General features: G+C 44.9%; 2 protein-coding genes across 2 annotated transcripts; both read right to left on the bottom strand.

Annotated features, from left to right (window-relative positions):
- Positions 1-226: 226 nt before the first annotated feature.
- On the bottom strand, positions 227-9,414 carry atp6v0cb (ATPase H+ transporting V0 subunit cb). The gene is made up of 3 exons (XM_084671014.1): positions 9,132-9,414; positions 1,603-1,786; positions 227-1,325 (listed from the first exon to the last, which is right to left on the bottom strand). The coding sequence occupies exons 1-3, from the start codon at positions 9,202-9,204 to the stop codon at positions 1,121-1,123; spliced, it is 462 nt and encodes a 153-aa protein (XP_084527140.1). The 5' UTR covers positions 9,205-9,414; the 3' UTR covers positions 227-1,120.
- A 3,424-nt stretch (positions 9,415-12,838) lies between these two features.
- Positions 12,839-23,720, bottom strand: tbc1d24 (TBC1 domain family, member 24). The gene is made up of 7 exons (XM_084671083.1): positions 23,486-23,720; positions 20,429-21,546; positions 19,081-19,239; positions 17,327-17,390; positions 16,046-16,141; positions 14,768-15,044; positions 12,839-14,213 (listed from the first exon to the last, which is right to left on the bottom strand). The coding sequence occupies exons 2-7, from the start codon at positions 21,409-21,411 to the stop codon at positions 14,059-14,061; spliced, it is 1,734 nt and encodes a 577-aa protein (XP_084527209.1). The 5' UTR covers positions 21,412-21,546; positions 23,486-23,720; the 3' UTR covers positions 12,839-14,058.
- Positions 23,721-23,818: the final 98 nt, after the last annotated feature.

Genomic DNA, 23,818 nt, shown 5'->3' with positions numbered 1-23,818 from the left:
AGATCGTGTGACTTCATAAGAAAAGCAAACAGAATTTTAGCATGTAAATACCACAAGCTAATTTTGACCTGGATTAAATGTTCTGAAAACTGCCCTGGAAGATTTGCCTTGATGTTTTTCCTCACGACCGACCAAACACTTAACTCCATGCACGTTTAATGGGAGTAATGTAGTGAGAATGAATACAGGTGACCGGGGGATGAAAAAGTTGGAGAGAGAAGATGAGTTTTGGGAAATTACACCTGTGAGACCCAACACTGGGCACACACATTTTAATGCAATCAAACAGCTGTACTACAGGAAAACATTGAAGTGTTTCGAGAATGTTTGCGTAATGATTAAAATACAGTTACACACGAAACCCCCACTCACCGTCCACACACTAAAGGCAATCTTACATTTTTTTTTACCAAGTATAACATCCAGAGGAATTCCAACCACTTATCACAATTAACCCACAGTGCAGTAAATCTATCTATATATAGATATTTATAATATGTATGTTGTTATGTCTGTATATATATATATATCATGGGGAATTAAAGATTTTTGCTCCATTTAAACAGTTTCATGAACAATTCTTTATAAATAAAATCAGTGGAAAACAGAAAAACAAAAACAAAGCTAATCCATACACAACTTTTTTTCCTTTACAAATAGATCCTCAACATCAAAGCAGAACATGTGTAAACTCCCAGATTCAATGCAGGAGGAGGAGAAACAGAGGGCCTTTGGTCAGCTCTCTCAAACCAGGGGCTGACCAGGGGCCAACAAGCCACCTGGCTGACCAGAAACCAGTGTGGTAAGAGAAAGGAATCTTCATACAATTGTTTTCTTAACACACACACACACACACACGCACACACACAAAACAGACAAATCACTACATTGCGCATTTACAAGAAGTTGACTATCAAATTGGGACGACTGTACACATTTGAGATAAGACCATATTTACGGAGCCATTTTTAATCATATATAATTATATTTCCACGTTTGTCACTTTTTTGTGTCAGAAATGTTTACTCTTTTTTTAAACGCTTTTCCTGTTTTGCTTTATCATTATTTTTTTTCTCTCCAGCAGCAACATAAAGGAGGAGATATCGGAGCGGAGAGGCGATTATTTCGTAGACAGGATGAGGGCGACGATGAGGCCGTACAACCCCAAGACCTCAGCGAAGATCAAGATGAGGATCATGCCCACGAAGAGCCGGGGCTGCTGGGCAGTGCCCCTCACTCCCGCGTCTCCAACGATGCCGATGGCGAAGCCGGCCGCCAGCCCGCTCAGCCCCACGCTCAGACCAGCACCCAGGTGGAGGAAGCTCCTGCAGTGGGCATAGACATGGAGGGAGACGGGAGGAAGAAAGATGACACTCAGGCCTTGAATCAATACAAAGAAATTAACATCCAACCAAGAGCACAATTTGAATAGCAGGAAATGCAACCTTCGCTGTGAATGCTCTGTTGTTACGTGAAGTCATGCAGAGGTGTACCGTCGGAGGAAATGAAAGTGTTTTTGCTTTACTCTACAGCAAGTAGTGACCAAGGCTGCCGAAGGAGAGAACCAGTCTGAAGTGTGTGTCGGAAGGTGACCAGACTCACTTGTAGAGGGTGACCTTCTCTGAGATGTTGTTGGCGATCAGCACCGCTACTACCAGGCCGTAGATGGCTATGATACCTGCCATGACCACGGGGATGATGGACTTCATGATGAGCTCTGGCCTCATCACCGACATGGCGGCGATGCCTGTGCCGCTTTTGGCCGTGCCATAGGCCGCTCCCAAGGCTGGGGGGAGGGGAGGGAGAGAGGGATCGAGGGGGAGGGAGAGAGAAGGGGGAGGGAAGGAGGAGGGAGAGAGGGGTTAGAATAGAAAGACAGAATAGACCGTGGTACATGCGAGACAAGCAGGCAGTGTAAGAGTGTGTGTAGGACAGGGTTGAGTAACCAAGAAGGAACTAAAAATGGAGGAATGGACAAGAGCCAAGTCAACAACAAAAAAATCAGTTCTTGTTCCTTATAACTGGCAAACAAAATGGCAGCATCTGGGAAATTTCAGAAGTACGAAAGACAAAGTCACATTCCACTTCCCATAAACTCTTACAGCCCCAGTCATGGGGCCTCCCAGGCTGCCTATGCAGAACCCTCTTCTCCTTTCCCTTCACAGCTCAGGTCTTCTCGTCGCAACCTCGTCTTTCCCACGAGGAGAGGGGCCGGGCCTGAATTAACCCTTTCATTCCTAATCACACAAAGTGTTACCGGCCCCGGACGCGCTGACTGTGCCAGAACTGCAGTGTTCTAAATCACTCCATCCCCTCCTCCTCCTCCTCCTCCTCCTCTTCCAGCCCCTCCTCCCTGACAGACTACTCCCTCCACACAGGCAGCTTGAGACGTCACAGAACGGGAGCAGCAGCAGGCCTCAGGAGCCAGAGGCAGGAGGAGGGTCAGCAGCTAGCCAGCACAACTGCTGCTCCGCTGTTACCAAGGGCATACCGCTACAGCGTTAGCACCCGCAGCTAACGGCGTTAGCGCCCGCAGCTAACGGCGTTAGCGCCCGCAGCTAACAGGATGAAAGAGCAGCGGAGTGCCGACTCTGCAGCCGAGCGGGTGGTGCGTGTGACGTCGGTAGCGGGGGGGGGGGGCTGGCCTGGCGCTGGAGGAGACATCACAGGCAGCCAAGCCATGAAAGATTAATCAAATCAATACTGGGGGCTCTGAGATGTGGAGCTGACGGCGGCAGTTTTCTGTACACAATGTTGCTGCTAAAAATACTGATCCATTTAAAGACTGGAGATTGAGTAGGAGGGATGGGAATCTCTCAAATGAATTAATGTTTAAAAAGGTGACTGCAGTTACACACAACCCCCCCCTGCCCCCCCCCCCTTATATTTTCCCCAAGAAGGTAGAACATGATTGAATGCATGAAATGTTCTCCTTGGTAACGGCTCAGACAGGACTATAAAACCGTCCCTGTGTAGAACGCAGGCCTGTCACAGCAGGGCAGGCTGGCAGGCTGTGAATCAGAAGCAGGCGGGTTTGACTAGATTTCCTCCACGTCAGCCGAGTGTGTGTATCCGCCTGAGCTTGTGTGTGTGTGTATGTGTGTGTGACTGTGTGTGTGTGCGTGTGGCTCTTGCTCCCGTGCCTGAAGAAGCTGACAGCTCTGAGACAGCACGGACCAGGAAGCAGCATCCAGGCTGCAGGGTTGCTGCTGACTGGGTGACTGCCTATAGCCCAGCCACCACGCTCCTCATCCCGGCTCGAAGCAGTGGACGCTGGACAAGGTCAGGTACTGAGATTGTGGAGGATTTGTGGCCTGGTATCAGTCTAGTCTCTTGTCTTCCTAGAGAATCTAGGTGTGCTGCATAGCTCATTATGGTAACATTAGGAAATCGAATTAAGAGGGGTTGCATCTCCCATCTTCCTGAGATCCACAATGTCATTATGGTTGGAGACTACCCTTCAATCTCAGTTCTGTGTACTGCCACTGCCCAGCAGGAACTGTCGTCATGTCTGACCAGCTTCCTGGTTGTCTAGACAACCTTCAGCATCAGGCCACCCTACAGTGCGGGTTGTGTACCACCATGGACAGTCTGAAAACCTTCACCCTTAAGCAAACAACAACAAGCATCCATGTCATAACCGCCATTTTGAAGGAACACCCTGCCCAATCCAGTGACCTAGTCTGCCCCTCTTCCAAACCCAACAACTGACTGGAACGTGTAGCTATTTTGATATGCATTCCTTTTGGTCGGCTCACAAGCTCCTGTCCTGGAAGATTCTCCCCCCCCCCCCCCCCCCACTCTGCACAAAGCCCAAGGAGAGATGTTCTTCCCCCAGCAGGCCTGGAAGTGGTGTCTGCTGGGCTTGGTGACAGATGGCTGTACAACCACGACTGAAATGACAGGCCCATATTTAAATGTGCACATGGCGGCCATCAACCCTAACCCAACATGACCCCGTCCATCCACCTTCTCCGCCCCACCCTCCCCTCCAGATGTACACTTGTTCAGCACAACAGTCTTACGGACAGAGTGGTTTTGTTCTCCAAAGTACGAGAACTCAAAAGACTCTGGTAGTAAGCAGCCAATCAAAGACCTTGCTGAGGAAACGTATCTGCAAGCCAGGCCGTTCCATGACCTTGTGGAACCACTGAACTGTTCAGGATACTTAAAAAGGGTCTCGCTTGGGGAATTTCTGAAACAAAGTGACGTAAAAAATGGATCAGTGCATCACTTAACTGTGCTTCTGCAACCTCTGTGGTTTATCAACCCAGTGGCAGAGATTCGGATGGTCACACTGAATCAAGATGCCCGGCTTATATAAAATAACCTTAAAAAAGCAGCATCTTTACACTCTCTGGGACAGAATATCCAGTGATTTCCTTTCCTCTAACGTGAGAAAATACTGGACATTTTCACGGTGCTTCCTGAAAAGGCGGAGCGGTCATCTGAATCATTCACGCACCGTCATAAAGGATGAGAACAATGGCTCCTACGTTGAAGCCCCTTTGTTCCTGTAATGACCTCCAGCTAGGAGGAAAGACACGACATCTTTCCGGCGTGTCACAAAGGGTCTTTCGCCTCTCCAAGCAGCAGCTGTACCCTGAAACCCTACTGTGCCTCCACCCTTGATCCCAGGCCTTAACGGTCAGACGAGGGGGGGGGTGGGCGGCTAACCTGCTGGTTAGACGACAGACAGGTTTTACCCTCCCGATATCTTCATTCTGATGAAGATTAATACGTGGGTGTGTTTTGAGGACCACTGCCGTGACACAGGCCGTGCGCTGTAATCCTAATCCCCTGCCGCTGAGGTAAAGAGCTTTTATTCCCCAGAATATTCATTAATGTTAAGGGATGCCTGGTGTGTGTGTGTGTGTGACGTAAAACAGGAGGTTGGCAGTGACAAGTTTAGGGGAGCAGCATCCAGGAGAATCACCACAGGATGTGGGATTAGGGGAGCCAGCCTGCAGCCAAAATGCTCAAACCTACATGACAAAGTCTTAGTGACTGACAGAAATAGAAGCTAAGAGAATGACACCAGGCCTTGACTGTACACTACCCTGACAGAACAGGCAGTGGATATTCTTGTGGAAACGGTAGAGACGTCGACCATGGTGACAGAGCCAGCAAGTCCATCTGTTTCATACAGCAGCTCACAGTGGTTGGCTGGGTGTGAGAACACACAGGCTTGCATGTCACAGTAAAAAGGTCCCCTTGGGGGAATCTTCACCAGCATGCCTTTAAACTGATTGAAAATGTTATGAGGAAAAGGGTTGTAAGGTCAGATTCATAGAGTTGCTTGTGTTCCATCTCGGGATGTCAATTTTGTTTTGAGGTTGCTTTCAATAGACTGGCATCCATTCACAGGGAGTCATCGGAGTAAAATTAATTCCTGAGCTATGTTTAGCTCGCTTCATTTTTATAAAAAACGTTTACCTCTGACTGCGGTCAATACAGTTCTCCGATTACCCCAATTAATGGTTAACCGTCGACATTCCTAGTTATTTACAACAGGCCGATCCACATCAATCTCACTCACAAGACGACATTTCTCTCACATTTCGATGAAAGCAAAACGATGCTGCTACCCTCGTTTCCAGCAGGCATCGGCAATAAAACATAACCTAGAACTGGAGGGATTTAGACTGACCGCAACGCAAGCGACAGCATCAACAGCCCTTAGATCCTGTGATTGCATAGGAAGGGAAGAGAAACCATCTGTAACACTGGAGGGAATTCCTTCTCCACAGCGCCACAAGCAAGCTTTTAGTGCACTGATCTATTAAAACCACAGGTGAGTATTTACTCTGTTCAGATATAAAATATGTACCATGACCCCAGCTCAGGGCTTCTGTTCGCTTACAGACAGTTCTTCAGAAAGAGTCAGTTACTGTAAGAGAAAAGAGACATCATGAACACACTTTCAAACAGACCACAATGTTGCTTACCGGGAGAGGTGCAGTGCAGACTGGCAGACACTAGACTACATCATGTACAGTATAGCCGGCACTCATGTACAGTATAGCCGGCACTCATGTACAATACAGCCGGCACCAGACTGGTTCGGGCAGCAGACTGGGTTAGAGACCCATTAAGGCTCTGCCAGCATTGCCATGATTGTATGAGTCACAGGCAAAGCACAGGATGGCAGCCTTGGGCAGTGACTAAAGCAACATTACCCTGGCCTGTCAATACGATGACGGGCATATTGATGATGAGACGATGGCACCAACTATCACAAGTGGACACCATTCTTTTTAGCAATAGGCCGTTATCAAGTGATAGGCTATTGATAGACGTTGGACTGCTTTCATTGCATTTCATTCGTACGCAGGCAAAGGCACGATAGAGAGTGGCAGGTTAAGCAATATTGTGGCACGCGTTTGACAGGTTATAGCTTTGAAGTCTTTACGCCAACTCCAGCTTTGAGATGACGGGAAGAAAAAAACCCACGCGTAATTAGAATGCTAGAGCATGACAGAACCGTTAAAACTGGTTGCTTTTACAGAGTGAGATTCATTTGTTTGAGGCAGTTCTAGTTCCAATGAATGCTTTGCTCAAGTGTAGGTTACATTTATTTTATTTATAACAAAGCTAGGTTAAGTCCACTTATGATGATAAGTACATATCCCTTAAGGACTGATAGTTACAGCCCACATTTTCAGTACAAGGGTGGTGCTTCCAGTGACATCACAAGATGGCAGCCACTAGTTCTCCATCTGAGTCTGAAGCAGAAAACCTTATAAGATGCTTAATGCCTGGATCTGAATCATCGACAGCGTCCCTGGTCGTCCACACCCCTCCACACCCCCCCCCCCCTCCTCCCTGTGTGCCACCACGCAACCAACAGCTCTTCCAGCTGGCTAATTCCCCATCTGTCACAACCCCCCCCCCCCCCCCACCCCCATCACAGATCACTCCTCCTGGCTGCCACACACTGCCTCTGCAGCGCGCACGCCGGCATCACTACCTAACAGCACGGCTCAGAATCAAGTGTGTGTGGGATGGAGATCTGCTGGCTTTGAGCAGGTGCTAGGTGTGGTTGCTTTTGGTGTTGAGGCATAATGGGAACACAAGAGCAGTTAAAAATGTTTTTTTTTTTTTTTTTTTCACCCGATGCTGTAGTTGGTGTCTTCACAAGTCTACACAGGCAAGGAAGGTGTGCAAAGTTCTACTGGTTTGAATGATGACGTGATCACAGAAAGTCATTTTAAATTGTATATCTTTTTTTTTCCCCCAATATCCCAAAATCCCCAATAAATCGTAATAAAGCTCTATATTACACCTTTGTGAGCCAGTTAATTCCACGTATAAGGCCTAACAGGGTTGGGAAACACATAATGTCACAATTCATTTTCAATTCAGCCACGCATCCCTTTTCGGCTCAGCCGTAATGTCAACCATCATCTGACAAATGTGTCCAATTCCTCAATTTCATCACATAAGAAAAAACTCATTGTTCCTCTCTAGAACCTTGTCTTAACCTAGTACTCCACATCTAAAAAAGAGCAGTGAACCAACATCTTGCATCATGTGACCGTTTAGCCAGCCATTGACCAATGGCTGCTGCTGTGCCATACTAGTAAGACAGCCACAGTATCCACCCCTATACATGGGTCCTCCAGCTATATGCAGCCCATATTCAATACCACCAAACAGGTCAGGCCCCTTTAAAACGTGACAATTAGCAGATTGTCGATCAACCATTACCAGATACATCTGCGTCTGTTAGCCCTTTTCATAAAGTTAACACTGGGAACGCATGAACATGGCATACATTTGCACCCAAACACAATATATACTTACAAGAGCAAAGGCCTAGATAATTGTTCTCCTGAGAAGTTTTTAAAGGAAAGGGTGAATGACAAATCTTTTCCCCTTGACGTTAAAAAGATTGTAAAAAAACGACTTAATTGAATAGATTTCATAAGCACAAATAGATTCACTTGAGTTGAGTGGGTATAACATTTCCCTGTAAAAAGGGTACAAATAAGTAACAACGATATGTAACAAGTCCCGTTGTAAGTGAAGTTCTTGTAATGACTAGGAATGTTCAAGGGATGTGACTAATCATAAGTCCTATCATGTGGTTGTCATATGATCTCATCTCACGTGCAAATGTCATTCTCTCGGTGAGACAAGGAAGTGGAGTTTTTATTGCTCCAAAACACATTGTATAAAACACATTTATGGAAAAACTCCTACAATGAAACATTTGTGTCACCTGAATTGTCATTTAATGACTTGAACAACTGGGTTGAAGTGCTACGGATCATCATCAATGCGCGGCTGGCGTTTCTAGCTGGAGCGGACCAGTTAAAGCTAAATATTTCAAAATACACCAATGGTTGATGACCAGATAGAAAAGCAAGGCCACATTAACCAGCCTCTACGCTGACACGTTCGGTGGCGCACATTGCAAAATGTAGTACAGTATAGCTTTATAAATTGTAATCAACGACGCTTGATGGGCCATTATGAAACACGTATCGTCGACTCGTATAATATAATAATGCATAGCTGTCTGGTTTATATTAATTCAAGTCGTGCTTCACATGTAATCTAGTATTAATTGTCAATTGAATATCTACGTAGCCAACTCGTCGATCAAACTCAATTGAGCGTGGTAGTAAGCTAGCTAGACTACAGTTTCAGTGACTGTATGCGTTTAGTGACTGTACGTTAGCTAAGCTAGCCGCACGTCATTAAGATTGGAGAGCTCACAGCTTGCTAGGTAGCTAGCTAGCAAGCTCAAGTCACCCGCTATCCGTAATCATGCAAGTTTAAGAGAACATAATGGTATAATCGTTTGAGTGCAAAAAAAACAATTATTTTCAGCTGCGTAGTATCTACAGTGTGTAACTGGCCAACTGTCTAGACTCTAGTGCTACATAACACGCTTCCTCCTGCTGCGGACAGCATTGACACTGACAGTGACAGCTCGAGCTGGCTACCTGGCAAAGCTAGCCTAGTAGCGGTAGGTACCTCAAGGTTGGTAACATTCATTACCCTGAGGAAAACACCATGTATTTCGAATGCAAAAAAAATGTGTTTCGTCATAAAACATTAACATTGAATAATGACATGTAATTCATAAGTAGAAAGTCAAAATTCTTAAGAGGAATAATTACCGCTGAAAACCATAGCCGCAGAGGCGCCCATCACCGCGAAGAACGGAGAGTATTCGGGGCTTTCGGACGACATTCTTTCTCACACAATAAAAAAACAACTAAATGTACAAAACAACTATTGCTATGCTTCCCTTTTTTGGCTGGCGTGAATTGGTTCGAAGGCCACAGTCTTTAGTTCTTAATCCGTAAACTGAGACACGTTTGAGACCACCTAACTAGCAGTGTAAATGGACTAGTCACGAATCTTCAGATAAATACCCGGCGCAGCAGCACAAAATGGCGAAGCGGAGAATATCACCTGACTAGCCATATGGATAAAACCCATCCTCGACCGTGTGTAGGGGGGCAGGGCCTCAAGTAACTAAATAAACAATTTACTCCGGCACATAGAAACAGAAAGAAAATAGAAAATAGAAAATAGTATTTATATTGAATACAATACAGATAGAAAAAGTGGTATATCGTAGGATCCCTTCTTTTATTTTTTGAAGGTCATCCCCTATCACAGTGTATTTGGTGTGTTCCGCTGCAAGCTTCCTTTTGATTTCTATGCATTCTCCTTCCTTCAGAATAAGGATGAAGTGATGGCATAAGGAAAAGGGTGTGGATCACCTATCTCTATCTCTGAAAATAAGGAACGTAAGACTATTGGTAAAGATAAAAATGTTCACAATTACATTGTTAGTTACATTAGCATCCTTTTATGAGTGTTTCATTATTATAATTCTAAATAATTAATTTGCATTTGGATTTATGTGAATGCAATGTATATAGCTCTAAATATATATTCACTCAACATTTTCAGAATTTCTTGAAATTAATTTCTGCACCATTTTACACCTTGACACTATCATGCAGTTGAGGGTAGTTAACAATAAGCTGTGATGTGGAGGGTTAGTGTGAGAGATTGGGAGCTTTTGTAGCGGCGGTGGGGGAGGGAGATGAGAATCCCCACTGCATGGCTCCCAGCTCAGAGCCATAGAGCAAGAGGGAGTGAGCATGGGAGTGACGATTGCGTGAGTCAGAGAGATTGTGCAGTCCCCTTTCCTCCACCTCCTCCTCCTTTCATCCATCCATCCGCCCCCACAGCACCTCCCTATAACCAGGCAGGCAGTCAGAACCGGAAAACCGCCCCTCCCCCCACCCCTCCACAGTCAAGCCCCATCACCCGTGATGTCATTTCCACACCAGCATCACCGGCCGCAGCGTATACCTTCTCAACGACCAGAGCCTGCCTATGAAATAAATCTAGCGCATAATAGACATATCGCGTAGCAGAAACACAGTTGGCCGTTATGAAACAGGGAGGATGTAGCAAGGGCACGGAGGACCCAGTTGAACGAGGATGATTTGAACTTTCATTTTCACCCCTTTTCATCCTTGTGACTGATCTGTTATTGATTCGAGAGTCTCGTGATGTCAGAGCTTTCTGTCAAGGGGAGGAACCCCTCTAACACCATGGCTGGTTGGTTATAACAGTTTACCTGCAGTCCTGTACAGTACATGCTCTGCACAATCATCAGCCAAGACACAGCCTCCCTTGACAAACATTCATTCGATGACCTCAGAAGAAGTCAGGCTATGCATGCACCATACAACAGAAACCTGTCTGGGGAGATTACATGTCCTTGTTCGGCACATAGAAGCTGTTGTAAGGTAAACTGGCGACATACTACTTCCCCACAGTCAAATGGAATGTAGTTCACTCCCTGTCTGTGTCAATGACAAGTGTCCTTAAAGGGGAAATTGTATGAACAATCCTCACAATGGAATGATTAGAAGCAGCTTGTTCTTGTTTTGTCAGATTTAAACATCCCTAATTACAAACATATACCATGTCATTTAAAATCCTATTGTACACTCAAATTGATCAGCTTGTACTGAATATGTAGAGGCCTATACTTGACACTGTCCACACTGACTACTTTTGGAAAGGTTTCTGGTTGGTCAAGGATCTGTAGGTAGAGGAAACAAACGAGTTAAACTTTTCGTGGTTGTCATTGGTTCTACTGGGCAAAATAATTAATTTTAAGAGTAACACCAAGCAAAAGGTTCCTCGAGCTCCAATAATATGTTTTATCCTGCAAGCAGTGTACAAGATCATTTTTTTGCAAGGGGATATTTTATTTACACATTTACACATACCTAATAATTGGTATTTTCGATATTCAAGGATATTTACATTACACACCAAAAAGCTGAAGCCATATTTGTGACGCAGTCATAAAAAGTGGAACCCCACATTGGAATATATACCATTTAAATTGTGGCAAAGCAAGGGCAGACCCCCCCACACACACACCCCAGGACGTGTTAATCCTACAGCCTTGTCTGGACCCAGTGAGGGGAGCAGGGCTATAAGATGGCCCTCAGTATAGGGTTAAACACATAAGCATCTTAGTGGTTAAGGCTGGAAATTGTGTGTTTTTTTCAGGGGCTGCACCCAACCAGCATCCGAAGGATGGGCTATTTATAGTTGTGCATGTGCGATTAGCAGGGTGAGAATCCTGAATGAACAGCACGGGGCAAAAGAAGCCTGGTAAACAGAGCCAAGTCCTTGTCACTTAGAGAAGGAATTATTCTGTACCACTTAACTGCCTGATCGCCCGTCAATGTCTTTGAGCTAATCAATTAATTGCCATTAATAAATGGGACTACGATCTCGTTGATTGAATGCGTTGAAATTGAATGCTTTCAGAGTAAGAGGTTTTGTTGGCAGGTCATCTATCAAAAAGGAAAGGCTGAGAATATATGTTGTTGTCCTGTATTACCTTAGTTGAAAAAGACAGTCCCTACTTCCTTATTTAGAGGCGCTGACTCTTCAAAATGTTCCAAGAGGCAGCCGTCTTACTCACTTTTACAAATTTTTTCCAATCATGTAGAACAGTCATGCTTGCCCACTGAGTGGTAAAAACTAAACATTAATACAGTAGCCTACTGTTTGGTGAGTCACTACCAAGACTATATTAAAGCAATTCACACAGCATAATCAATCCGTGTTTTGTATCATATCAATATATTACATTGCATTGATACCCACAAATTAATATAGATGTAGCTTAGGTATTTCTCATCTCCTGTCAAGCAAGCTAGAACCTGTGGTATGTGCATAATGAGAAATACTGAATTTGATGCTACGAGAGTTGCGGTAACAGTTATCTAGACTGTACTAAAACATATGGTTGAATCATATAATTGTAACCTATCCAGATTAGAGACTTACAACATGACACCCCCTAAACTGTATGCACAGGGAAATCCAACTGCTGGTTTCAAGTCTTATAAATAGAGTTTGTTTGTCTGCGTTTGCAGATTTCTTCTGAAGGCCTTGTGGCAGTAGGTACATAGAAACACCATATTGCTGTTGTGTACAATGTCAAATCAATTCAGTGGTATTATGAGACTAGCTGTCGAAAGTTAAATAAATCAAACATAAATATGTTGGTTTATGCAAAGAAATGAGGATAAATCTTCTTATGTGAGTGTTGGGGGCAGGTGCTATACTGAGACAGGGTCAACTGATCGTGACAGGCATCTCACACAGCCGTGTGACAGGGGAAAGACATGCGGGCATCCCTCTGCCTGGCTCAACAATTGGGGGACAAAGAGAGATAAGTTGCAAGGCAGAAAAGGAGAGATACAGTGAGAGAGAAAAGGATAGTGCAATTATTTCAACAATAAACTGAATAACCAGGCAAAGACATGAGTCAAGTCTCTTGGTGTATAACTGTACTTTCACATTGATGATACAACTGTAGATACACAACCAACACTTCACTAGAAAAGTCATTTGACTTCCACCACATACATTCAATGATATAATCAAAGGTGTCTTCAAGATGGTCCATATTCAGGACTTATGATATTGTTTCAAAGGGACGGATAAACAGAGAGAAATACTGCATTACTTTACACAAATTCATTACTGACAGTTAACTGAAACCAGTGACAACATTTGTTCTTTAGCTCACCTGATAACACCCATCCAATCAGTTAAAAAATATATATAAATAAAAGAACAATGTGCACATATTGGACGCTTATTTTTTCAATTGTACCACTCAGAAACAGAATGTTGAGTTGGTGAGAAAGCAGGGGGACATTACATACCAAACATTTTACATTGACAACACATGAACCTTTTAACAGCACCACTTGTATCTGATATGAAGCACACATAGGAACCAGATATGCACGAGAGAAAAAGCACAAAAAGGTCTATAACGAAGATAAAGATTTTGCACAATCTGGCACAACTTGTCTTGACTGCATTCAGATACCAGTTTCATTCAAAAAAACACTCATCTTCTCCAAAGAGACACTTCACATACCACACTGCTGCTGCAAACCTCAGTTCATGGACAAGAGTGGGAAAATTGCACAATTATTTTTTTTTATAAATAAAGGAAACTACTATTTAAGGATTTGGCAGTTGGAGTTTAACCACATTGCACAGATGACGGGTGTAGGAAAATGTTGTGCCTGTATCGTCTAGTTCAGCGCTAGTGATTTAACGCAAGAATAACACAAGAGATTTCTGGGTAGGAACAAAAGCACAAACCAGACTGCCTCAGGACAGCTCTAATGGGTGTCAGACAAGACTCTGGTCTTGTTGACAGACTTGAGATCTTTAGCAAATTGTTTTTGATAAACCCAAACCCCTCAAAAAGGTTAACAAAAATATAACAATGCAGCAGTTAAAAACCAGTACAAAAAATAAGTCTGCTGACTGATATTGTTGCGATAATGATACTACTTTTGCACCAATAAATAAAAAATTATGAACATTTAAGTATATAGACTCATAGAAGTGGTTTGATCATAATATTCAAGGTTACTTCCTCAAACCAAACACTTGGATGGACGGATGAGCGTCTGCATATGAATGTCTGCCTGAGGGCATCGATCTAAAGGTGTGTGTGTCCCGTTAAGAGGCCATGGAGTCCTGAAAGCCCCACACCTCCAGCAGGGCGACCTGGAAGCTCTCTGCACACAGCGGTGGGTTGTCGAAAGTGGTGCAGCGGCCCGTTCGTCCGTGGTTCAGCTCAGAGTCGATATAGAGGGCATTACCATCGCCTCCCCCTGGTGAGATGGATGAACAGCAGGTCGGGAGTTAGAGGTGATCAGAGTGAGATGTTACAATAGTAGCTCTGTGCCCTACACCTATATATGAAGAGTTAGACACACAATCAATACCAATGAGCCTTTGCGTATTTGACGGAAGTAAAGCCCTCATGGACACTGATGAACACATTACGGGAGATGGCAAGTTGAGCATAAACCTACATTACAGGATGGAAGCACTACAAAAAGCATGATGGGTGGGACTGATATAGGCCTTTCCTCTCACGTCCTCCCACCTCCTCCCACCTCCTCCCACCTCCTCCCACGTCCTCCCACGTCCTCCCACCTCCTCTCACCTCCTCTCAACTCCTCCTCTCACCTCCTCCCACCTCCTCTCACGTCCTCTCACGTCCTCTCTTGCCTCTCACGTCCTCCCTCCTCCTCCCACCTCCTCTCACGTCCTCCCTCCTCCTCCCACCTCCTCCCTCCTCCTCTCACCTCCTCTCACCTCCTTCCACCTCCTCCCACCTCCTCCCACGTCCTCCCACGTCCTCCCACGTCCTCCCACTCACCCACGATGATGGAGTCAAAGTTGCCGGCCATGAACATAGAGGTGTTCCTGGAGTTGAGGTTGAAGTGGCGGGCGGAGAGAAAGGGAGACAGGCGCTCAGAGGGGTCTGCGGCCTGTCTCTCCACGGGGAGGGAGTTGCCTTCAGAGTTGTGTCCCTGGGAGGAAGCCTCGTCCTGGGGCAGCTCTGGGTCGTCGCCTGGGGCTGCGGGCTTTATGGAGGAGGCTAGCTCCGGGTGACGAATCACAACCCACTCATACCTCTCCATCTCTGGTTTCAGCTGCAGGAGAAACCCAACACATAGCCCTTGGATGAAGGTATACTTAAGTTTTACTGTACAATTCAGGGCTGTTCTGTACACCTTTTTATTTGACCCAGCTTCCTCTGAGTTATAGTAATGGAGGCACACACCACACACACACACACACACATAAGAACGTGGCTTTTAGCCTAAACTTAGCATCTTAATCTGTCTCCTCCATCGCTGCCGAGAGTCTCTCCATGCATGTCTGATAGACACCAGCCTGTGTCATGCTTCTCCATATGTGTGAGGTGTCAGGTGAGGGCTGACCAGCTACCATTGTACATGGAAGCTCAGGTTACGGGAGTTTCCGAGTGTGTGTGTGTGTGTGCGTGTGTGTGTGTGCGGTGGTGTTTGCTGGCCAACCAAAAGAGCACACAGCTGCGCATACACACAGCGGCAGTTTAATCATTTATGCATGAGGCATTCGAAACTAGGCTATTTGTAGCGCAGGTACAATACGTATCAATCTTGCAGTAATAACGGTTCTATATTTAAAAAAAAAACATTACTGGCATCTGTTAAAAGTAGCTGTGAGAGTATTTAAGAAGGTGTGAGAATGAAGGCTTCCTGGATTTGAATCTGACTGACATGTCCCTGGGGAAAAGAGATGGCAGCCAGTCTGCTGATAAGGAGGCCAATTATTCTGACATGGTGGTAGGGAAAGAAGTTTGTATATGGCACCACCTGCTGGGCATTTTCTGTTACTGTCTCAAAACCACACCTGCCTTCAGAATATCTGGGAACAGATTCTGAGATAAATATTAAATCTTTGAAAACTGCATCTGGGTCCTAGACGAGGCTGAACCTGTGTGTGTGCACACAACAGCACCATAGGGGACCATCTCCAGGCCTCAGAATAGTACTGAAATGAAACCCAGTATTTTATTACTGTTGGTACGACTTACCCAGAAGGAGAAAACGTGGTAATGATCGTTCTTTTTTTTCTTTTTTTTTTTACTCTCTCCAAGACAACTTACCCTGAAGACGAAGCATTCCCCTGTCCCAAAGAAGCTTAGTTTGTTTCCTCCTCTCTTGCGCTCCTCCCAGTCAGTAGAAAGGAAGGCTCCACACACCTACACAACACAACACAGGAGGTCAGGTACACAGATCTAGGTCATGGTCACACAGGGGATCCAGATAGCTTGTATGAGAAAAGTTGGATTGCACAGCAAGATAGGCCATACAAACATACCATAATGAAAGATTTGTATTTTTTTAAAGATTAGATTTTACACTGTGGAACTCAGGAAATAAATATAAGACGGACCTAAAAATCTTTTGGAAAAAAAAGTTTCACAAAAGTTCAAATAAAATATATTTTTTCGAAAAAAGGTTTGAAAACGTCCTCATTTTACTGTGTGTGAGAAACTTTTTTTCAAAAATATTTATTCAACCTTTTCGGAACCAAGGTCTTTTTTTTTATTGTATTTTTTTAGGTTTCGAAAAGTTTATAAAATATATATATTTTTAAAAAGGTTCAATTATTTTTTGGAGAGGTTCAAAGTGAAATTTCTCCAAAGGTTTTTAGACAAAAGCATCATTGATGAGTAGTTCATCAGGACTCTACTATCTCTACTGTACTTTAAACATGAGTATCTGTACTTCTACTTGAGTGAAGGATGTGTGTACTTTTGCCATCTCTGCCAATCAATGCTGGTTGACCTCTGACACTGCAGCTGAGAGTAGGCGTGCTCCAAACTACTGTCACTCCTGACAGATTAACTACACTGCTCAACACCACTGTAATTACAAATGACAAACAGCATTTTAATAAATTATAAAATAGTATTATTTATAAGAATTCTCATGTATTTCAGCTAGGCTGGGACACATCACAGGTTTGACCATTTTAATGACAGTAAAGTTTAATTACATCCTTACTAAAACTGGAACAGAGTTAGCAACGGAATGGGAAATCCCTTTCTCTGAATGGTTCTAAATACAGATCAGACCAGGAGTTCCTGGGAGGTCAGAAGCTAAGAGTGTTCACCGGTCAGCAGGAGTCAAGGTGTCATGAACAGATACGGTCTAGGACCGTAGAACGGCAGGCCTACATTCAGCACAATACACAGTGCATGACTATGTAGTAACATGACAGATGTAGAATTAAAAATCAAAGATATCAGTGTTTGGCATGTGCTGCACCTGCCTACCCATCTCAGAATTATGTCTCCCTGATTGTGATGTCATCCTCTGACTGTGTCAGGTGATGTAGGGTGTGGGTGTCAGGTGAGGTAAAGTGTGTGTGTGGTCCTTACATCAGCGTCAGTGGTCCTGATGAGCATCAGAGTGGGTTCATAACCTTCGCAGTGAGAGTAGAACCTAGACGAATAAGACAGGTTAAGATAACTGGCTGTGCTGTCACTGTTCAGGTCAACAGCCCACTTTCTTCAAAAATAAATAATCCCAGCATTCGAAAGCGACGAACACATGCAACATTCCATTTGAAAATGCAACGCTCTACACCCTTCCCCCTTGATGAAATAGTCACAATATCTATCTGCAATATCTATCTTGTTGTTTATGATCATTGACCTATGCACTTTTGTAAAGCTCTCTTTTGGAAGTCGCTTTGGATAAAAGCATGCACTAAATAAATAAATACATGTAAATGTATATAACTGAATACACAGTAAGGAAACTAAACAGAAGTATCTGTTCTGCAAGTTGATCAATAATCTAACAGGATACTAGACATCTAATGATGGCCTCCCATTCACAAGTGGTTAGTGGTTGATTTTAAACAGGGAAATGATTTGACTTATCCCATTGAACATTGTGACCTATCAGTGGTGAAATACAAACAAGTATTTAGCAAAGATGAACGACTGTCGTCAATTTTCAACTTCTGACCTTATGAACTTTGGATGGCTTCACCTAGTGATCTCATCAGCCAAGTCTATGAGGTGAACATTAACCAAAACTTCTGGGATCTAATCTTGCCCTGTTAGCCAACGGCCCCCTCTCTGAAAGACAGCAGTGTACTGAGAGATAAAACTGATAGGAACAGCTGTGAATCAGCTAATTATTGACTCCGACATTCATGAATGTTGGCTTGCTGAAAATAAATGATAATCAGCAATCCTGCAGAACTCGACACACAAAAGGGTCAAATGTCAAATGTAAAGGTTGTTAGCTTATCTTCTTCTTGTGAGCCTAATGGTAGAAGGTAGGTCCAGAGAGTGAGTACAGAAAGGTTGGATCTTGACAGCACCTTGGATAAAGTGGCACAGATGGGGTTGTGTAGTCGTGGGGTGTCAGATGGCTGAGCGGTTAGGGAATCGGGCTACCATACAGAAGGTTTCTGGTTTGATTCCTGGCTGTTCAAAATGATGTTGTGTCCCTGGGCAAGGCACTTCACCCTACTTGCCTCAGGGGGAATGTCCCTGTACTTACTGGAAGTCGCTCTGGATAAGAGCGTCTGCTAAATGACTAAATGTTGTGGGTGTAGGGTGAAGTGCCTTGCCCAAGGACACAACGTCATTGACACGGCGGGAATCGAACCTGACAACCTTCTGATTAATAGCCCGACTCCCTAACCGCTCAGCCATCTGACCCCGTAGCGCAAGAACAACTTCAGAAGACCAGAGCCCAAGGCAGAACTTGTGGTCTCCACCGAAGTGAAGGACTGAATCCATTTTTAAGACCTTTGCGGCAATTAGCTTCCACCTAGAAAACCCTGCCCTCTAGTACAGCATGTGTATTGATTTCTTATCTTCTTGACCCAGGAATGAAGGTAAAATGTGGCGTTCCCTGTTCTAGTACCTTTGACTATCAATATAAATGTGTATGTCATCATAACCCAGGGACTGCGGTTGATAATTAGCCGGCTGGCTAAAACCGGCACTTTTACTTAAAACGTTGATTAATGTGCACTGTCCCTGTAAAAGTAAACTAAATAATAAATACAAATAACAACAACAACAAAAAAAGCGACAGAGAGGGTATAAAGTGCGGACCAAGAGGCTGTTCCGGAAGTTTCTACTGAACCGAGGGAAACCGGGGGAGTTACCGGTTGAGGCTGCAGCCGTGGTTGGAGGTGGTGAACAGGAGCTGCGGCTGGCACAGGGCGAAGCGCTCGGGGATCCAAGACCAGATGTCATGCATCTCCTTGGTGCTGACGATCTCCGAGGAGAACGTGTCGGGGTTCAGCGCCAGCTGTACGTTCCGTCTGTAGCCGTGGCAACCGTGTGAGTTGAGAGGAGGGGAAGGGGGGAGTGGTGGTGGTGGGGGGGGGAAGTTGACAACTTGGTTAGTGACGCACACACACACACTCACATTCCTCGAATAAGTATTTGTAGATACACTATTTAGGGCAATTGGAGGACTAATTAACCGTCCCGGCAATGCTACTTAGGAACACAGAGAGCAGTTCAGGGCACAAAGGGATGGATGACTCCAGTATAAATACTTGCAAACAAGGCTTTGTCTACGTTCTAGATCATTCTTTCCAACGGTAATATCCTCTCTCATTTACTAGAGAGCTGCTGTCGAATTTAGAGAAAGTGAACAGTGATTGACACCTACCTCCTAAAGGAACAGGACAGGAAGCATGAGTACAGACACAGGCAGGTTGGAGACAGAAAGGGAGAAAGAAAAAATGAAAAAATAATAGTTACAACAAATAAAGAGGAAAAAAAATTGGATACAACATGATAGACAACATGAAGAGGACAGCTTTAGATAGAGATGAGAACAGACCTACAGATGACGGAACAAACAAGCTACAACTAAAGAAAAAGATAAAACACAAAAATTAAGGTTCACTAACACAGCACTTGTTGTATTCGCTTCCTCAAATTAAATAATTTAATTAAGTGGCAACCCTGTCAGCAAGATTGGTCATGCACATTTTTGGTAGTGCATGCCACTCGTTTTTAGCATACCATCTTGGTTCAGTTTATAGCCTTTGAACCATGTCACATGATAGGTATGCCACAAGTAAAAACAGAAACGCTGTAAAAGAGCTCAGTTTATTTGAACTGTCGACAATGACTGACCTGACCTGACCCAACCTGACCTAACCAGAATGGCTGAAGGTGGGTTCAGACTAGCCAAGTTCCTGATCTTAGTTTCTATTCCAATTAACCTAAACCCATAGATTCTTTCTGGGTGGCATCCAAATATTGTCTTTTTCCTTTATTGTTAAGTCTATCCATCACTGTCCATACCTGGCAGCTCACAGACACAATATTGCGTGATTACTGCAATTATGCATTCTTTCCTCATTTTGGGCTGGTCAAATCTGCCCGATACAACCAAGCACTTCAACCTCGCTGTGTGTACAAAGGAAAGCATCAGGATGACGCCAATCATATCCACAAAACCACAGAACCGCAGGAAACACAAGCCCATCTGACCTCTTCTGTTTGACGGTGATGCCCTTCTGCTGCAGGGACTTCTCGTTGGTCAGCTGCAGCAGGGTGATCTCCTTGCGGCTGAAGAGGCGGATGGAGAAGGCCTTCTCCAGGAGCTTGTCCGGGGTCACCGCGGAGCCGATCCCCTTGACGAAAGCCTGGATGTCGTCCCGGACCCCCGCAGAGTCCTGCGCCTGGCCCCCGGCCGGCTGGGCTCCGGCCTTCTGCTTACGGTAGAACTTGAGCAGGGCCAGAGCCACTCTGTACAGGACCTTGTAGCCCTCCACCAGGAACACATCCAGGACTCGCGCCACGTGGGCGAAGGGCAGGTCTCCCAGGATCCAGCGCTGCCAGTCAGAGTAGACCTCTAGAACGTCCTGGGCGGTCGCGACGATTAGCTTGTGGGCGGCCGGGCAGTACTTGTTGGCGAGGTCGCCGAAGGTCATGCAGCTGGACTCGTAGGCCAGGAAGGTTTGGTCCATTAAGCGACGGCCCGGCTCGTTGCAGGCGAGGAGTCGGCTGATGTGCTCGAAACACTGGGCTTCGTCGGCGCTGAAGTGCAGCAGGAGCGCCGTCATGGCGGGCAGGGCGGGGCAGTGGGAGATGTCTGGGAACTGGCCGGCGAGACAGGAAATGATCCGATGCACGGAGGCCACGGCTTCCGCCTTGAGGGAGTAGTGCGGCACTAGGTTGCCGTCCACAAACTCTGGCAGCGGGATGGTGGAGGAGGGTTTCTTGGAGAGAGCGTCGCCCATCAGGTCACGGTACACCTCGGCGTCCGGGGTGACGGTGCGACAGGGTATGGCCTTGATGAGCTGCTGATAGACCTGGGCACGGAGGTTGTGGTTCTTGGCCCAGTGGCCCGATCTGGCCATCTGCTTGAACACCTTTAGGTCCTTGCAGTCTAGCTTGGAGGGACCGCTGGGGGTGGCCAAGTCCCCCATCTGGTTCCAGTCCACAAAGCTGCCATAGTCATTCTCGGTCATGGTGGAAGCTTCTAGATGGGGGCTCTGGATGCTGTGGTGGGTAGAGCAGGGGTCTGGTCCAGGGTAGAACTAAGCCTTCTGTCCTCCTCACAAGACTGACTTACTGGTGTAGTTCTCAACCACCCATGCTGTTCCCTTTGTGAGGGGCGGAGAGAAGGAGGGGTGGGCGAGCAAGGGAGTGGGAATGAGAGTGAGGGGGGAGAGGGAGGAGAGAGAAGGACAACGTGTTAGAAAAGCTTCTCACTAAGACCTCCCTGCCCCCCCACCGCCCCCTTCCTCCTCCTCCTCCTCCTCAGCTGACTTCAAGGTAATTCTATCCATGACCAAGAGTCAGTAGGCTAATACATTTGTCCATGTTTGTTTGGCAGCGGTCAGGCCATGCATGCAAAGAGTACTTAGATGGCTGCCGTCAAACAGCCTCAGCCAATTACCCTAATTAGATTTTTACTGCTGTAATAATCTTCTGACAAGCATTTCACTCACCACATTCTTCCATTAACCCTCCTGTTGTGTTCGTTTCTTGTTCACTACTTTTGTTTTCACGGTCAAAAGTGACCGTGCTGTTATAGCTGACTATAATTCCATAATAATATTATCATCATCATCATCATGGAACCTTATGGCAATCAGAATAAATTAACGACATTGTTTCCAGGGAGAAAACTTATAAATCGGTCACTTTTGACCGGAACACAACGGGAGTGTTAAAATGGCGAAGGGAGAAGTCAAGTGAATGGAATGCAATTCTAAGGGTGGACTTTGATATCAACATGGATGTCAAAGGCAGTTCAGAACATGTTGACAGGAAAATGTACGACTTGCTTTGTAGTTGATTTCTCCGGCTGAAAAAAATAAAGCCTCTCGTAAAAATGTATATGGGCTTGTCTCTGAACGCAGTATTGCCTGGATCATAAGACTCCAATCTGTGTTTTTTTTTTTTTTTTTTTTACTTTGGTCTTCAGGAAGATAATATTCAACCACAGGTGGGGTGTTTTCAGCAAACCACATGACAATGAAAAACAATAAAACAAAACACATGCCACGATAGGAAATGATGACTAAGAACATGGATTGAAACCATGCTCTGTCAAAAACTGTAATAATGTAACTATAAGTCATGGTTTAAGCACTTTGGTGGTGGTGCTTAATTTAAACGCAGATGCTTGCCTAGAAATGCAGCTATCCCCGAGAATATGTGGCACAATACGGGATAGTGTACAGAAAAATGTACACGATGGAAGATCATCATTTCAATTGCATCAAAAGCACGTAAAAAACAGACACAATAATAATCCTGCACAGTGATCAGATGTAATAGACAATAAATGTGAGTTTGACCGCGCTCTGCTTTCAGCGGACTAGCAAGATCATCTGTACAGTCGCCTAGTTTCTGCACAGCGTTGACAAGCTGTGAGTCTAGCTAACCTACCACTACTTCATCATGTCTCTGTCATTTAGATGATATAATCTACCTACACCTGTATATTCATCATGGTTAGCCAGGCTAAACTGTTATAACTATCTGGCAGGGCGGCTGCTTAACAAAGGCATTAACTACAACTGATTACTGATTGTGCCAAGTTAGATGGACAGGATGCTAGTCAGTCACCACCGGTAAGTCACGCAGGTGACACAAACTGGCTAGCAGTTCAGCTAACACGTTAGCTAGCTAAACACTGACAGTCTCGAGCGAAGCGAACCTGCCCCCTTTTTCCATTGAATCCAATGCAAAGAGCGTTGGTTTCCGTGTATGCAGCTCGTGACTCGAGACAAAACACTTAAATAACTAAGAGTAAGACATAGGGTTAAACGGTGCACTTGGACTATGCATGTTTGCAATGCATTTTCTTAGCCAGCTCGCTTTAGATGCACAAGACGTGAGAAATAGCGACAAGTAACATTACGCACGTACGGCAGAAGCTAGTGCTAGCTAGCTGGCTCAAAACATTGGGTCATAGATACATCTGAATGACAACAATGCATTCAATGTCAGACAATTAAGTACAGAATGGAAATTAAAACACATTTGACAAAATAGATGAAAAATACATGTCAACGTCTTTTATACACTTACCTGTTCAGAATATGTCTTGAGATGTATTGGTTGCATTCATTTTCATTTCCTCACCTTGCACATGCGCAATCTCCTGTCCTGTCAGTGCGTAGTGCTGGCAAGAAGCTCCATCTGACGGGGAACATGGAAAAGGGTGTTAAATGGGATTCTTTATATTCCGTTTTTTCATACTTTGAAGAAACTCCAAAGCCCATGTTACATGTGCCATTGTATTTAGGTTTGGAAAACATAACCATACAAAAAGAAATCATATATTTTGAGAAAGTTAGGAAAACACCCTTGTCCCCATTTTACCCACTCTGGCCGCTTGTCTCTGTTGAGAGTTAAGAGTGG

The sequence above is a fragment of the Hypomesus nipponensis genome, chromosome 13 (assembly GCF_054491055.1).
Source record: "Hypomesus nipponensis isolate SF chromosome 13, ASM5449105v1, whole genome shotgun sequence".
Classification (NCBI taxonomy): Eukaryota; Metazoa; Chordata; class Actinopteri; order Osmeriformes; family Osmeridae; genus Hypomesus; species Hypomesus nipponensis.
This window is presented reverse-complemented; position numbering and strand designations above follow the sequence as displayed.

Bases quoted from the DNA above. Each gene is read 5' to 3' on its own strand.
- atp6v0cb (XM_084671014.1), bottom strand. From the start codon at position 9,204: ATGTCGTCCGAAAGCCCCGAATACTCTCCGTTCTTCGCGGTGATGGGC. The intron at 1,787-9,131 runs GTAATTATTCCT...CCCTCCCCCCAG, and splicing joins TGCGGCTATGGTTTTCAGCG to CCTTGGGAGCGGCCTATGGC. The intron at 1,326-1,602 runs GTGAGTCTGGTC...TGCCCACTGCAG, and splicing joins GAGAAGGTCACCCTCTACAA to GAGCTTCCTCCACCTGGGTG.
- tbc1d24 (XM_084671083.1), bottom strand. From the start codon at position 21,411: ATGACCGAGAATGACTATGGCAGCTTTGTGGACTGGAACCAGATGGGG. The intron at 16,142-17,326 runs GTAAGGACCACA...TGTGTTGTGTAG, and splicing joins TCAGGACCACTGACGCTGAT to GTGTGTGGAGCCTTCCTTTC. The intron at 14,214-14,767 runs GTGAGTGGGAGG...CCATCTCACCAG, and splicing joins CTTTGACTCCATCATCGTGG to GGGGAGGCGATGGTAATGCC.